The sequence below is a fragment of the Hemitrygon akajei genome, chromosome 6, assembly GCF_048418815.1.
Source record: "Hemitrygon akajei chromosome 6, sHemAka1.3, whole genome shotgun sequence".
NCBI classification, from domain to species: domain Eukaryota; kingdom Metazoa; phylum Chordata; class Chondrichthyes; order Myliobatiformes; family Dasyatidae; genus Hemitrygon; species Hemitrygon akajei.
The window spans coordinates 48,049,136-48,066,067 of record NC_133129.1 but is presented as its reverse complement, the minus strand read 5'-3'; the positions used below and the strand labels follow the sequence as shown (position 1 = coordinate 48,066,067).

The 16,932-nt window shown below is 39.8% G+C and overlaps 1 protein-coding gene across 4 annotated transcripts in view; it reads left to right on the top strand.

Moving 5' to 3' along the window:
• Positions 1-16,616, top strand: part of rcl1 (RNA terminal phosphate cyclase-like 1) — a 48,380-nt gene extending 31,764 nt beyond the window's left edge. For all 4 annotated transcript variants that reach the window (XM_073048337.1, XM_073048338.1, XM_073048335.1 and 1 more), the window contains exons 6-9: positions 529-654; positions 2,211-2,367; positions 13,029-13,132; positions 16,346-16,616. In XM_073048337.1, coding sequence (XP_072904438.1) covers positions 529-654; positions 2,211-2,367; positions 13,029-13,132; positions 16,346-16,493 — 535 coding nt within the window. In that variant the 3' untranslated portion in view covers positions 16,494-16,616. The remainder of the gene's footprint in view (positions 1-528; positions 655-2,210; positions 2,368-13,028; positions 13,133-16,345) is intronic.
• The last annotated feature ends 316 nt before the right edge of the window (positions 16,617-16,932 follow it).

Below are 16,932 nucleotides of genomic sequence, written 5' to 3'. Positions count from 1 at the left end.
CCAATTTACTACCCAGCACTATAGGTTTGCCCTTTAACTTTCTAAATTCTATGTTATCACCTCTCCAGTCAAAGTTGCTATTAAGTTTGGTATCATCCTGATTTAAACGAAGCCCTTCCTAATTGAACAGCTCCCTATTACCTCAGTATTGATGTCAATCTTCACATTTCATCCCATTTAGATATTTGAAACACACATTCAATTGGTTGATCTTATTCACTCTATCCTAATTTGTATGTGGTTTGGATATTAATAGAGAAGATTACATAAGTGGTTTTGGTTTATTTTGTTTATTTTGTGGTTTTTTTTGGTTATTTTGTGGTTCATTGTGGAAATGACCTATTGAGCTCACAGAGGGTAGAAAGGTAAGGTAGACAGTGAAGAAAGATTTTATTGTACAGATATTTGAATCATGAATTACTTTAGAAGTACAGGTATAGTTTTTATTATCTAAAGTGAATCAAAGCTATAATCTCTCGTTGATTTCAGTGTTTGCTGCTGTATAATTTTCCTTCACTGAGAACTCAGGTACTCTGTCAGGGTTTCTCCACAGATGGCTAATAGAATTGTTGATTCGGCCAGAAGTATTTTAAACAAGTTCATACCAGATATCTACATCTACACTGATCATATGAAAGGAGCAAATTCAGGAAAGTACGTCAATCAGATGTGGTGGGAACATCGTCTGAATTTTAAGGTTGATTTTAAAAATGCTCATCAAATAACTTCATGACTTTTGTGGAAATGCAGTGGATTATAGAAGTAGAATACTATTAATGGTGCAATTGAAACTTCAAACAGAATTTGATATTTGAAAAAGAGCTACAAATGCCAGAAATATGAAATAAAAATAGAAAATGCAGACAATACTTTGCAGCTCAATTGGCATCCATGGAGAAAGAAACAGTGTTAAGACTAGGTTGCCAATTTTTGTGGATTTTGATAGGCCATTGTACTCAACCATTAAATGTATTTTGCTATTACTGCACTTGCTGCCTGACTGGCTGAATATCTCCAGTATCTTTTGTTTTCATTTGTCTTGATGTTTTGTTTTCCTTTATACTGGAATCTATGCTTCCCATATTGCTGTTATGAGACTGTGGTTTAAAAAATGTGGTTTTGACTGTTCTCCATAACTATTTTATCTATACTCTGGCAGTGTATTACCCAAAATAGGTGGATTTTCTTTCAGGCATAGGTTTTATTTAGTACCATTACTTACGTTCCAGTGCTGGACAACACTTTCTTCAACTTCTTTTAAAGCAAAAATTCATATCTCCTGGGAAATGGAACAGAACTCAATTTATATTTTTAAAAAATATTGCAATTCAAGCTTGATTTATAATCACTGAACCACTAACACTGTTAGCTTGGAATACTTTTGCCTATTTTGTCTAGATTGTTAGAAGAGGGATATTGAGAGAGAGGTAATGGAAATGAGCATTCATACGAGACTGATGCTGGAAATTTGGAGCAACAAAAAAGGAACTCAGCGAGTCATAGTAATGCAGCACAGAAACAGGCTCTTTGCCCCAACTGGTCCAAGGCATCCTCTCTGCTAGTCCCAGTGTCAAATAGCATCTCTGGAGTGAAGTGAACAGTTGAGGTTTTGGTTCAAGAGAGGAGAATGGGAATAATGCAAGAAATTGGGTGGGGGGGGGGGGGAGAAAGAGAATTATAGGTGGAAGTGAAAAAGAGAAAGGGAGAGAAGATGGAATCTGATGGGAAATGATGATGGATGCAGGATTTGAAGGTGGGGGTGTCCAGTGGGAGGAAATGTGGTTGACTGCAAATGGAGGGAGTAGGAGAGGGGAAAGGGTGATGCGGACTCAGTGAAAATGAGTGGTCAGAGGGGAGTGGTTATCAGTTATTCAAGAAATCATTGTTCATCTAATGAAGCAGAATATGTGAGGTTCTCTATTCTGCATCTAACCTTGACTTGGCAGTGGAGGAGACATTGGACGGACATGTTGATGTGGGAATAGGAAGTTGAATTAAATTGGCTGGCCACTCAGAGACCCCAGCTGGCATGGTGTACGAAACAAAGGTGTCTGATGAAGTGGACCCCCAATCTGCGTCTGGTCTCAAAACAAAAAGAGGGAGCACCAGATGCAACTATTATTACTGAATTGAATGTTTTGGTAGAGTTTTCATTTGGAAATATGATCTAAAACTTCTGACACAGAGCTTATAATGTGTTTATGTTTTAGGTCCCCAGGTTTCGGCTTGTCTTTAGTGGCAGAAACAACAAATGGAACAGTATTGAGTGCAGAGCTAGTTTCAAATCCTTCGGGCCAAGGGTCACCTGTCTTGCCTGAGGACCTTGGGAAGAACTGTGCAAAGTTGCTTTTGGAAGAAATCTATAGAGTAAGTTCTTGTTCAAAATACTGAGCGCACTCATTTCAGTATTGGCATTAGAAGGGTAGTGTGGGATTCATATGGAAAGGAAATGATTCACCATAATGCAAAGCTGCTTGCTAGCTGATAGCTTCAGTCAGCCAATATGCTTTCAAATCTTTAAATTGCATTTCAGTTCTGGCATTTTGGTTCCTGCTTAAGGCTGAGATCTGTACTTGAATTTAATTAATGTATCGAGTTTTAGAGCAACACAGCACAGACCCAAGCCCTTGGGTCCAACTGATCCATGCTGACCAAATTCTCTCGGCTCCAGTCCCTCTCCATGTACCTATCCAAGTGCTCTTTAAATGATATTATTGTACCTGACTCAACCACTTCTTCTGGCAGCTTGTTCCGTGTTCTCACCACCCTCTGTGTCCCTCAGATCCCTTTTAAACCTTTTCCCTCCCACTTCAATCTATGCATTATAGCTTTGGACCACTCTACCCTGGGGAAAATACTGTTGCCAATCATCTTATCTATGCCTTTCAGAACTTTAAGCACTTCAGTAAAGTCCATTAAAACCATAATATATTGGAGCAGAGTTAGGCCATTTGGCCCATTCAGTTTGCTCCACCATTTCATCATGTCCATTTTTCCTGCCTTCTCCCTGTATCCCTTCATGCCCTTACCAATCAATCTGTCAAACTCTGCTTTAAATATAACATAAAGACACTGCCTCCACTGCTGCCTGTAGCAACAAATTCCACAGATTCACGACTCTTTGGCTAAAGAAGTTACTCCTCATTTCTGTTCTAAAAGGATGCCTCTTTATTCGGAGGCTCTGTCCTCTGGTCCTAGGACTCCCACCATAGAACCTTCCTCTTCACATCCACTTTATCAAGACCTTTCACCATTCAATAGGTTTCAATGAGGTCACCCCTCATTCTCTGAATTCTAGTGAATATAGGCCCAGAGCCGTAAAACTCTCTTTATGTGACAAGCTATTCAATCCTGAAATCATTTTTGTGAACCTCCTTTGGATTGTCTCCAGTTTCAGCACTTCCTTTCAAAGATATGAGGTCCAGTACTCCAAGTGAGGCCTCACCAGTGCTTTATAAAGTTTCAACATTACATCCTTACTCGTATATTCTGGTCCTCTTGAAATGAATGCTAACATTGCATTTGTCTTCCTCACCACAGGCTATAGGGAATACTGTACATGGATACCCAAGTCCCTTTGGGCCTCAGTTTTTCAGAAAATATTCTACTCTTTCATTTCTTCTACTAAGTCCATGACCATACATTTCTTGACATTGTACTCCGTCTGGCATTTCTTTGCCCATTCTCCTAATATAAGTATTTCCGTAGCTTTTCCACCGCCTCAAGACTACCTGCCCCCCTACCAATTTTTGTATTGTCTGCAAACTTTGCAACAAAGCTACCAATTCTGTCATCCAAATCATTGATTTATAATGTAAAAAGAATCGGTCCCAACACAGACTCTTATGAAACATCACTAGTCACTGGCAGCCAGCCAGTAAAGGCTCCCTTTATTCCCACTCTTTGCCTCCTGCCAATCAGCCACAGCTTTATCCATGCTAGACTCTTTCCTGTAATACTATGGGCTTGTAAAAGCAGCCTTGTGTGGCACCTTGTTAAAGCCCTTCTGAAAATTCAAGTACACAGTATCAACTGATTCTCCTTTATCTACCCTGCTTGTTATTTCTTCAAAGAATTCCAACAGATTTGTCATAAGATTTTCCCTTGAGCAAGTCATGCTGACAAAGGCATATTTTATCATGTCTTCCAAGTACCCTGAAACCACATGCTTATCAATTGACTCCAACATCTTCCCAACCACTGAGGTCAGACTGACTAGCCTATAATTTCCTTTCTTTTGCCTCTTCCCCCTTCTTAAGGAGTGGAGTGATATTTGCAATTTTCCATTCTTCTAGAACCATTCCAGAATCTAGTGATTCTTGAAAAATCATTAATAATGCCTCCAGAATCTCTCCAGTCACCTCTTTCAGAACCCTGGAGTGTACACCATTTGGTCCAGGTGACTTATCTACCTTAAGACCTTTTAATTTCCCAAGCCAAGAACCTTCTCCCTAGAAATGTCAACTTCACACACTTCATGACCCCTGAGATCTGGAACTTCCATCATACTGCTAGTGTCTTCCACAGTGAAGACTGATGTAAAATACTTATTTCATCCACCATTTCCTTGTCCCTCATTACTACCTCTCCAGCATTGTTTTCCAATGGTCCGATATCCACTCTTGCCTCTCCTTTACACTTTATGTACCTGAAGAAACTTCTGGTATCCTCTTTAATATTATTGGCTAGCTTACTTTTGTATTCCATCTTTACCTTCTTAATGACTTCTTAGTTGCCTGCTGTTGGTTTTTAAAAGTTTCCCAATCCTTTAACTTCCCATTAATTTTTGCTCTGTTTTATGCCCTGGCTTTTGGCTTTTATGTTGGCTTTGAGTTCTCTTGTTAGCCATGGTTGTCTACAAGAAGGGTCAGAGCCGTCTCTATTTCCTGAGGAGACTGAGGTCATTTAACATCTGTTAGATGATGCTGAGGATGTTCTACGAGGCTGTGGTGGCCAGTGCTATCATGTTTGCTGTTGTGTGCTGGGGCAGCAGGCTGAGGGTAGCAGACACCAACAGAATCAGCAAACTCATTCGTAAGGCCAGTTATGTTGTGGGGGTGAAACTGGACTCACTGACGGTGGTGTCTGAAAGGAGGATGCTGTCCAAGTTGCATGCCACTTTGGACAATAACTCCCATCCACTCCATAATGTACTGGTTAGGCACAGGAGTATATTCAGCCAGAGACTCATTCCACCGAGATGTAACACTGAGCATCATAGGAAGTCATTCCTACCTGTGGCCATCAAACTTTACAACTCCTCCCTCGGAGTGTCAGACACCCTGAGCCAATAGTGGTCCTGGACTTATTTCCACTTGGCATGATTAGCTTATTATTATTTAATTATTTATGGGTTCTATATTCCTATATTTCTTCACTATCGTTGGTTGGTGCGGCTGTAACGAAACCCAATTTTCCTTGGGATCAATAAAGTATGCCTGTCTGTCTGTTGTGTTACCTGGCTTTTGGAATACTCCTTCCTCTTTGGGATGTATAAATCCTGTGCCTTCCGATTTGCTTCGCAGCCATTTCTGCTTTACCATCATCCATGTCGGTGTTCTTGTCCAATCAATTCTGGCCAGCTCCTCTCTCATGCCTCTATAATTCCCTTTACTCCATTGTAATACTGATACATCTCTTCAAATTTCAGTGGTGGTTTGATCATATTATGATCACTTACCCCTAAGGGTACTTTTACCTTGAACTCTCTTATCAATTCTGGTTCACTGTGCAATACCCAGTCTGGAATAGCTGACCCTTTAATGTGCTCAACAAGAACTGCTCTAAAAAGCCATCTTGTAGGCATTCTAGAAATTCCCTCTCTTGGGATTCAGCACCAACCTGATTTTCCTGATCTTCCTGCACGTTGAAATCCCCCAAAACTATTATAACTTGGCCGCTTTGGCATGCATTTTCTATCTCCTGTTGTAATTTGTAGACCACATCCTTACTTCTGTTTGGGAGTTTGTTTACACCTCCCATCAGGATCTTTTTGCCTTGCAGTTCCTTAGCTATATCCACAATGATTCAACATCTTCTGATCCTATGTCACCTCTTTCTAATGATTATATTTCGTGTTTTTTTTTTACCAAGAGAGTAATGCCACCCCCTCTGCCTTACCTGCCTGTCCTTTCAGTACAAAGTGTATCTTTGGACATTAAAGACCCAGCTATAATCTTCTTTCAGCCATGTTTCAGTGATCCCTGCAACATGCATGCCAATTTATAACTGTGCTACAAGTTCATCTAACTTATTCCATATACTGCATTCATTCAAATATAACACATTCAGTCCTGTTTTCACCCTTTTGATTTTTGTCTGCCTTTTACATTGCAACTCATCCTGTTGACTGCATTTTTGCCCTATCAACAGCTTCTCCTCGCTAGGAGCCTCACTATACATTGCTTTTGTTTGTAAGTCTATTTACTCATAGAACGTAGAATAGTACAGCACAGGACAGGCCCTTCGGCCCACAATGTTGTGCTGACCCTTAAACCCTGCCTCCCATATACCCCCCCACCTTAAATTCCTCCATATACCTGTCTAGTGGGGGGACGTCACGTGATGACGTAGGATCGAGACGCTGGAACCCAGCTCTCCCGTAAAAAGTTAATAAATTAATGTCTAAATGAAGAAAAGTTAGTCAATACTTTCTAAAAGATACTTATAAACTGCTCCGGATTGTGTCAAGCTATGCCTCAAGGAAGGAAGATGAAGAAAACTAATACCGGGAAGACTACGCAAGTTGGAACAAGAACAAGGCCCATGTCTACCGAGGAACCGCAATCTCAGGTACATTATACCACCGGCGATACGGAACAGGAGACTGCGGCAACATCGGCCATTTCTAAAGGAAAAGACCATCGTGAACTGCGCAAACGCGAAGGATGGAGCATGCGCAAACGGGAGCAACAAGAACTACAAAGCCCAGCTACCACTGCAACTGAAAGTGATAGCGAATCGGAGGGAGAGTCAGATCTTCCGGAAAGATCAGATGAAGAGGGAGTTAAAAGTCCTTCTAGAAATATAGAAAAGACTTTGAGGCAAATAATGCGTAAATTAGACACATTAAAAGTAATTAAAAATAATCAAAAAATACTTGGGAAAAAAAATGACCAATATGGAGATTATGCTTGATAAAATGACAAAGAGACAGGAAAAAATGGAAAAAAGAATTACGGACTTGGAAACTACAACGGAGGACATGGTTGAAAGAATGGACAAAATGTAAAATGAAAATACTGCTTAGACATCAGAAAGAAAACAATTTATGGAAAAAATTGATAAGCTTGAAAATTTCAGTAGACGAAATAATATTAAAATTGTTGGACTTGAAGGTATAGAAGGAGAAGATCCAATAAATTTTTTTCAAAAATGGATCCCTGAAAAATTGGAAATGGAAAGAGAAACTCCAATTGAGATCGAAAGGGCTCATAGATCCTTAAGGTCAAGACCTCGAGCTGATCAAAACCCACCATCAATTTTGATAAAATGCTTACGATACCAAGACAAAGAAAAGATCCTGAAGGCCGCTGCCCAAAGTGCCAAAAATAGAAACGGGCCACTGATGATAGCAGGGAAACCAGTTCTTTTTTATCCTGATATAAGTTACAACCTGTTGAAGAGAAAGAAGGAATTTAACCCAGCGAGAAAAGCCTTATGGGAAAAAGGTTATAAATTTACAATGCGTCATCCAGCAACATTAATAATTTTTTTGGAGGAGGGAAAATTTTTTTTTTCCGATTATCGAAAAGCGGAGGAGTTTGTACAAGAACTTCCATCTATTCGCTAATTACACATAGAGGCTTCCAAACGTAATGGATTAAAGATGAAGATAGACCCAACGAACAGAAGTGATGGACATTTATGGATATTATAGAAGAGAAAAGCAAAATTTTAGAAATACTAAATGAGAATAGTATTTTTTTTTCTCTTCTTATACATATACTTTTTTATGTTGCGGGGGGGGGGGGCTGGGGAGCTTTGGATCGGTTACTGCGGGATTCACGTGTGTAATCATGGCGGTTGCCATGACCCGTACAGCAGAGGGGGGTAATGTTGTGTTTTTTTTCCACAACATTAGTAGGGGGGGGTATTTTGTTTTTTTTCTTTATATTTTAATTTTCTTCTATCTTTTTGCCTGGATGATTGGTGGGGACACACATAGCAACATGGAGATTTTTATAAAGATTTCCCAGGATACCACGAAAGTTGAAAGATTAAGTATTATTATAGATTGGAGTAATATAATTAAAAAAATGACTAATCTACTAAATTTTTAAAGTTTTAATGTTAATGGGCTTAATGGGCCAGTAAAAAGAAAAAGAATTTTAACATATACCTGTCTAGTAGTCTCTTAAATTTCACTAGTGTATCTGCCTCTGCCACTGACTCAGGCAGTGCATTCCATGCACTAACCACTCTGAGTAAAAATCCTTCCTCTAATATTTCCCCTGAACTTCCCACTCCTTACCTTAAAGCCATGTCCTCTTGTACTGAGCAGTGGTGCCCTGGGGAAGAGGCGCTGGCTGTCCATTCTACCTATTCCTCTTAATATCTTGTACATCTCTATCATGTCTGCTCTCATCCTCCTTCTCTCCAAAGAGTAAAGCCCTAGCTCCCTTAATCTCTGATCATAATCAGTACTCTCTAAACCAGGCAGCATCCTGGTAAATCTCCTCTGTACCCTTTCCAATGCTTCCACATCCTTCCTATAATGAGACGACCAAAATTGTACACAGTACTACAAGTGTGGCTGAGCCAGAGTTTTATAGAGCTGCATCATTACCTTGCGACTCTTAAATTCTATCCCTCGACTTATGAAAGCTAACACCCCATAAGCTTTCTTAACTACCCTATCTACCTGTGAGGTAACTTTCAGGGATCTGTGGACATGTACCCCCAGATCCCTCTGCTCCTCCACACTACCAAGTATCCTGCCATTTACTTTGTACTCTGCCTTGGAGTTTGTCCTTCCAAAGTGTACCACCTCACACTTCTCTGGGTTGAACTCATCTGCCATTTCTCAGCCCACTTCTGCATCCTATCAATGTCTCACTGCAATCTTCGACAATCCTCTACACTATCCACAACAACACCAACATTTGTGTCATCTGCAAACTTGCCAACCCACCCTTCTACCCCCACATCCAGGTCGTTAATAAAAATCACGAAAAGTAGAGGTTCCGGAACCGATCCTTGTGGGACACCACTAGTCACAATCCTCCAATCCGAATGTACTCCCTTCACCATGACCCTCTGCTTTCTGCAGGTAAGCCAATTCTGAATCCACCTGGCCAAACTTCCCTGGATCCCATGCCTTCTGACTTACTGAATAAGCCCACGACATCTTCGGCACTATTGCTTCAGTTCAGCACCCACTTACCAAAATAGTTTAAACCCTCCTGAACAACTTTGGCCAACCTACCCGTAAGGATATATGACCCTCTTGGGTTCAAGTGTAACCTGTCCCTTTTAAAAGGTCGTACCTTCCTCAAAATTTCCCAGTGATCCATAAATCTGAACCTTTGTCTCCTGCACCAGTTCCTCAGCCACACATTCACCTGCAGAATCATTGTATTGTTACCCTCTCTGGCACGTGGCACAGGCAGCAATCCTATTTTACTGCTTTCTACCTAGCTCGCTAAAATCTCTCCTCAAAACCTCCTCACCTTGTCTGTCTACATCATTGGTGCCAATATGTACCAAGACTTCTGACCATTTACCCGCTCCGTTGAGAATGCCATGGTCCTGATCTGAGACATTTCTGATCCTGACACTAGGGAGGCAACATGCCATGTAGGTGTTAGAGAGCCCACAGAATCTTGTCTCTGTTCCTCTGAGTATGTAATCTCCTATCAACACTGCAGTTCTCTTTACCTCTCTGCTCATCTGAGCCGTAGCGCCAGTCTCGGTGCCGGAGACCTGGTCACTGTGGTCCCCACGGTAGGTTGTCTCATCAATAGTGTCTAAAGTTGTGTCCTTTTATTGAGGGGAATAGCCACAGGTGTACTCTGCACTGGCTGTGCAATTCCTTTCCTTCTCCTGACAGTCACCAAGTTACCTGTCTCCTGCAATCTCTGGGTGACTACCTCGCTGTAACTCCAATCTATCACCTCCTCATTCTCCCATATGAGTCAAAGATCATAGAGCTGCAGCTTCTCTTACTTGATATGTTCTCTTGGGAGCTGCAGACTGGAAGTCTCCCAGACTCACCACATCTCACACACAGTACACAACACTGCTCCTGGAGCCATTCTCACTAAACTTCTGTGCCCTAACAGATGAGGAATGAACAAGTAAGAACAGAAGAAGATACTTTACCTTGCCCAAGCCTGATGAGCCAAAGCCACTTTAAACACTGGCACACAAAAGAATGGCTGTTCATTCAATTTGTCCTGCATTCCAAGGAATAAAGATCTAGCCTGGCCATCCTCTCGTGATAGCTCGGGCCCTCTAATCCTGGCAATGTCCACAAATCTTTTCTGCGCACTTTTCTGTAACAGGTTCACTGATCTGTACACTAGTGGTCGCCAACCAGTCGATCCTTGAGACTTTCCCAGAGAATCCCAAAAAAATGAAAAGTAAATACACAAATACTGTTGTAATGTGATCATTATAAAAATAAGTAATACTAATTTGGATAATGGTAATATAGCAATACTCCTGCTACTGAAAGCTGTTTGTAAGTTCATTTCTTTCTGCCCAGTGCACGTGTCTATAGCTCCCCTGTCATGCACTGCGGTAGAAAAGACTGGGAGTAAAAACACCCCACAGACACCTCAGTCTGTCTCAGACTGGCTGTCTGTAGTTATGAGCCAAATTTCAGGGAACTAGTAGAAAGTATTCAGCCCCAGTCATCACACTGACTGCAACGGTTTTTATTCATTTATTTTTCGTGTTGAACTAAAATTAAATAATGAAACATAGAATTAAAGGTGTTGTAATGTGAGCATTATAAAAATAAGTAATACTAATTAAGGTAATGGTAATATAGCAATACTCCCGCTACGTTTGTAAAGAGAGGTTGTTTCCGGGTTGCGGGGTTTTACTTCTGGTCTTTTCTGCCTGGTGCACATGCGTGTGACTAAACCATTTAGTAGGTCGATCTTGCCTTTCACTAAGGCTGAGGTAGGGGATCTTGGGCTTAAAAAGGTTGGCGACCACTACTGTATACAGTACTCCAAGTGCAGTCTCACCAACAGCTTGTGTAACTACAAAATAATGTCTCAACTCAGATGTTCAGTGTCCTGACTGACAAATGTTAGTGTGCTAAATGGCTTTATCACCACCCTGACTATTCATGACACTGTTTTCAATGGGCTATGAACTTGTCCTGCTAGGCTCCTGTATTCCGTTACAGTACCCCACCATTCATAGTACAAGTTCTATGCTAGTTTGACTTGTGCATCATATTTATCTGTATTGGAATCTATTAGTCCTCTTTGGCCTGCTTCTTTAACTGATTAAGATCACTCTGTAATCTGCAATAACCTTTTCACTCTCAAACAATATTGGCTTGTAGTTTTGCAATAATATGTGGCTGCATTTCGCATTTTTCTTGGATTATTCTTGAGCCTTAGGCATTGAAGTCAAGGCATTGTATTAGTTCTCACCAGTTGCCCTAAAGTCGTTTTCGTCCACCATCAGTTTTTTATCCTCCTTTTACTGAATGGCTGTAAAACCTGTTTCTGTTCGGCTTCTAACCAGAAAACAAGTGAGTCATCTTAACGTAACATCTAAAGTACATTGATTAATTCAGAATGCAGCGTGTTGCAATAAATACATAATTTTATGTGCAGGCTGGAGGTCTCCCAGATTTCCCACATCCCACACGCAGTACAAAACACTGCCCCGAAGCCATTCTCACTAAGGTATTGTGCCCTCACAGATGAGGAAATGAACAAATAAGAACAGAAAGAGATAAAGTTGCCAAATACTTTACCTCGCCCAAGCCTGATTCTGCCCAAAGTGCCTTACCTGGATAGGAGCCTAGAGCTTCATCATAAAATATTTCAAAGGAATTAGTTATACCATCAGTATTTTATTTTGCCTTAAAGCCATGGTTGCTCTTTGGCTATTAAAGTCATTTAAGTGTGAATCAAGTTGTGTATTTAGTGTCACATGTTGAACAAATCCGGTCATGTTGGCATGGTCTCTTCTCTGAAAGGCGTTAGCTTTTTACAACAATCCAATCAGTGTATGGTCATTAATAAATAAAACTAATTGTGGCTTATTTTTAATTCTCGATTATTCTCTGACTTTAAGTCCATAGCTTTCATGGTGAAATTTTGACATGCATCTCTTGATTGTTAGTCAAAGACTGTGGGATACTCGTAATTAAAGCTGCACCACTACAATACCCTTTCAATAGGAATTAATTTCATCCTGGGTGCAGTGCATTAAATGTTGTTTTGTAATTTGTTTAGGGGTAAATGGGTTATTAGGATGAACCTAACCTCACCTTCAAAAGTGCAATGTTATCTTTCATCTCAGGCTTTGATAAAAGGTTTCACCTGTGCAAAGCATCACTCCCTGGTGCAGTGTTAACTTTAGTTATTGCAGTGCATGTTGGTTGTCGTCTATGGAATAGATGGCATCTTTAGACAATGCTGAGAGTTTATTGACAAACATCAGCATCACTTCAGTTTTAATGTAGTGTGTTCTTTATAGAATCAAGCATGAAGTTCTGTATACCGCTTAGAGTTTAGACATACAGAGTCAAGTTTATTATCACTGGCATGTGTAGGGAAATTTGTTAACTTAGCAGCAATGGTAAAATGCAATACATGATAATATAGAAAAAAATAAAGTAAAACAATTACAGTATGTATATTAAATAGATTAAAAAGAGTGCAAAACAAATAATACATTAAGAAAAAGTGAGGCAGTGTTCATGGGTTCAATGTCCATTTAGGAATCAGATGGCAGAGGGGAAGAAGCTGTTTCTGAATCACTGAGGCTTCTGTAAAATACCTTTCTAAAGTAATATTGATTGTAACTTGCATTATTTTTCTTTATTTGGACAGGGTGGCTGTGTAGGTTCAATAAATCAGAGTTTGGCCCTGCTGTACATGACCCTTGGACAGCAGGATGTTTCAAAACTTCAGATAGGTCCACTGTCCCCTTACACGTAAGTAAATGCCTCATAATGCGATGATATGACACAGCAGTGTATTCTGTGCCAAATGGATTAGTTTGCTTCTGGTGTTTTCTTGTTTCAGTTTTCGAAATGTTCCCTCAGCTCAAAATTTGGAGATCGGAAGGTCTGTCCTTTTTCAGTTATCATGGTACCGGTGCTGTTTCTTCAAGAGGTACAGTACTGTGATAACTGAAGAGTGACAGTGCCATCACAAGACTGCTGACTCCGAAGGGTTACTCTTCTCACACTTCGGGATGGAACAATGTCAGTGTGGCAGGCTTGTGTGCAGGGAGTAATCTCTGCTTTCTTCGGTTTGAGAGATCCTGAGATGAAATACACTAGGAAAGTGTCGATTGCTTTCGGTTTGCACATGTTAAGCAGATGGGGTAACTCCACCAAATGGGAAATTTCATATTTCTAGATGAGCAATAGGTTTTACGCTCACGCTGTTTCTTTAAAAAAGCTATGTGGGATATTTTCTTAAGGAACTCATTCCACTGAAGTAAATATTGAAATGCAGTGAACCCAACCTGAAGAGGAAAATGTGTTGCTGCTTGCAGTAAGTTATTATCAAAAACGCAGTACCTCAAAGGAAGCTTAGTACTGACTTGCAGATGAGAATTGGGGAAACCTGAATATGACAGAATTAAAGAGAAAGAAGGCTGCGTGGAATAGTGAATAATTGGGTAGCTTTTCAAAGAACCAGTTCAGCAGCACACACTCCCATCTGTTTGTTTTTTGCTGCTTCTGTTCAAATATATTGTCAAAACCATGTCCTCTTAAGTAAGGTTTGCTGTAAAGTTCTTTTTCTAGTATTACCCAAGGAGTAAATAATTTTCCAGTACACTTCCAAACTAAATAAAAGCAAAAGTCCACTTGTGTAAAAACCTATATCATACTTATTAATCATTGATAGATTCAAACCAGCACAAACTGAATTTATCATAATTTAATGCTGAAAGGCCTCACATTAGAAAATTGAAGGGTCATGCAATTTTACTCATGAATGGTGAAATGTCTCCATCCATTTATGGCATTAGTTTACCACGTACACTCAGTGGCCACTTTATTAGATACAGGAATGGAACCCAGGGCGGTGTGCTGCTTCTGTAGCCCATTCATTTCAAGGTTTGATGTGTGCATTCAAAGAAGCTCCTCTGCACAGCACTGTTGTAATACATGGCTATTTGAGTTACTGTTGCCTTCCTGTCATCTTGAACCAGTCTGGCCATTCGCTTCTGACCTTTCTCATTAACAAGGCATTTTCACTCAATGGATGTTTCTGCTTGTCACACCATTCTCTGTAAACTTGAGAGACTGTTGTGCATGAAAATCTCAGAAGATAAGCAGTTTCTGAGATACTCAAACCACCCCATCTGGCACCAATTGTGAAAGTCACATAGATCACATTTCTTCCCCATTTTGATGTTTGGTGTGAGCATGATAATATAGAAAAATAGTAAATAATTTACAAATATGTATAGTAAATGGTTAATTTAAAATCATGCAAAAATAGAAATAATATTAAGAAAGTGAGCTAGTATTCATGGGTTCAATGTACATTTAGGAATTGGCTGGCAGAGGGGAAGCTGCTGTTCCTGAACCTACCTTCTAATAACTTTAAATCTCTGACCTTTAGTTATGAATTTTTCTGATAAGGGAAATAGAAATTCCTAATTATCCCAGCTAGACCTTGTAAGTTCTATACACTACCATGAAATAGCCCTTTAGCCTCTCATCTGCTGTTAAAAAGAAAACAATTACATGAGAGCCAGGAATTCTTTATAACTAAATGCTTCCAACACACATCATTAAACCTTCTCTACCCTAGCTGTTGTTCTAAGCTGTCATTAATGTGGCCAGAACTGCATTTTCCTTCTCTAGTGTGGTTCTGAAGTGAGATTTGTGATGATGAATCCCACCCCTCAGCCATTAAACAAAACTAATTCCATTAGTAGACTTTCCACTCTGCTCTTTCTATAGCCTTCCCTGCTGGCTTGGCATTGCTTCAAGGCCCATGGGAAGGTGATTCTGCTCTCTGTTATGGGGTTAGTGAGGGATTTGGATCTGGTCAATTGCACTGCCATCTTCCATGTTGGTTTACAAAGTTTCCTTTATTCTTGCACAGATGGTTTAGTTCTCATTTCGGGTACACCATTTATTTAGTTGCAAAAGAAATAAAGGCAAGGACACTAATTTTTATCTTGTGATTAATAATAATTGTGCCTCTTTACAATATTGGAATATCTGTTTTAATAAAAAAATTTTGGGTGCTTGTTGGAAATGAGGATTTGCTTATTACGCTAGCTTCTCATCAGAAATATGGAATAAAGGTATGCTTGGTTTATACAGTTTACTCTGAAATCGTTTTGTCCCATTGCTGCAGAAATCCGGGGAGGTTTTGGTTTCTATTTCTGGCAGAGGCCTGAGTTGGTGATGCTATCTACAACTCCAAGGCTGTTCCTGTGTCGCTCAGCAGACCTGCTCGTTGAGTAGCTTCTTCTGCAGGTTCTCTGGATTCTAGGCTGGGGTTCTAGTAGGCTGAGCTGGTTTTAAACTTGGTGTGAGTACAGCAGCCTCATTCAAAGGAGAACTGGCTGCTGGGAGAAATGTACAGCATTTTAAGTTAGTTTATCTGTGTCTTAAATTTACTGTGTGAATGTTTTATCTTTGTCATTTAAATGGAAATGTAATTTTTCTAAGTGTTTGATTCTCCGCAGGTATTAATATCCATTATCACACTGAGAGCTTTGGCAGTCTGTGAAACTCGGTGTTTGTAGGGACAAGGTGTCCTAGGCTCCCAATGAAAGAATATAACACTGAAACAACCTGTATCCTGAGATGGGAACCATTAATTTAAAACAATATCTACCTCATTAATTCATTGTTTTCTTTAATAGATAATTTAAAGATCTAATAGTGAGATTAGAAGAACATTGATCAACAGCTTCAAATGTTTATTTGAAAGGAGTGCTTGAAAAGTAACAGGTTGCAAACGGAGAAGATTGTTATCTTGATGACTTGACAAATGGTCCTGCTCATACTTTTAATTGGGACGTTCTTTTTCAGTGTCTCTGAACTTTGTCTTTAGCAAGTCAGTTGGATGGAATGTTGAGATTATGAATCATGTTTCTCCTAATATGATAGTAAAACAGTAGGAAGATGACATAATTGAAATATGTGACTTTTAATTTTTTCTTAAAGGATTGAGTTTTTGCGTCATCTGAAGAGCTTCTTCCAAATCATGTTCAAGATTGAAACCCAGCCCATGGAAGAAAGGAAAGGTGGAGAGAAAGTGCTAATGACTTGTATGGGAGTTGGTTTCTCGAATATTAGTAAGATTGTCACATAGGAACAGCCATTGTTGAATTTCTGTTTGAGATGGTTATTTTTATATTAAAATATTGGAAAACCTTCACCCAGAAAAGTTGTCTAAAATTTTATACACTTAAAAAAATGAAGTGGTCTTGCAGAATTTCTGGAAGTGAAATTGCTTTTTTGAAAAGTCCCTTGAGATCTAGAGGGACCCAAGGACATGAATAAATCATTCAGCTGACTTGAGCTTGTTCTGCCAATGTTGCGCATGCACCCTAACTCTTATTTACTTGCCATAGCTCCATATGTCTCATACATTCACCCAATAAAAATCATCCAATTAGTTGTAATGGCTTTTTAAAAAAATAAATGTATTCTCAGTGTTTCTGGTAGCTTGGGGTGGGTGAGATGGGTCAGTTTGGGAGGTGGTTGATTGATAGACTTATTGTTCCAAAGACTTTTGAAGTCTGTTTTGG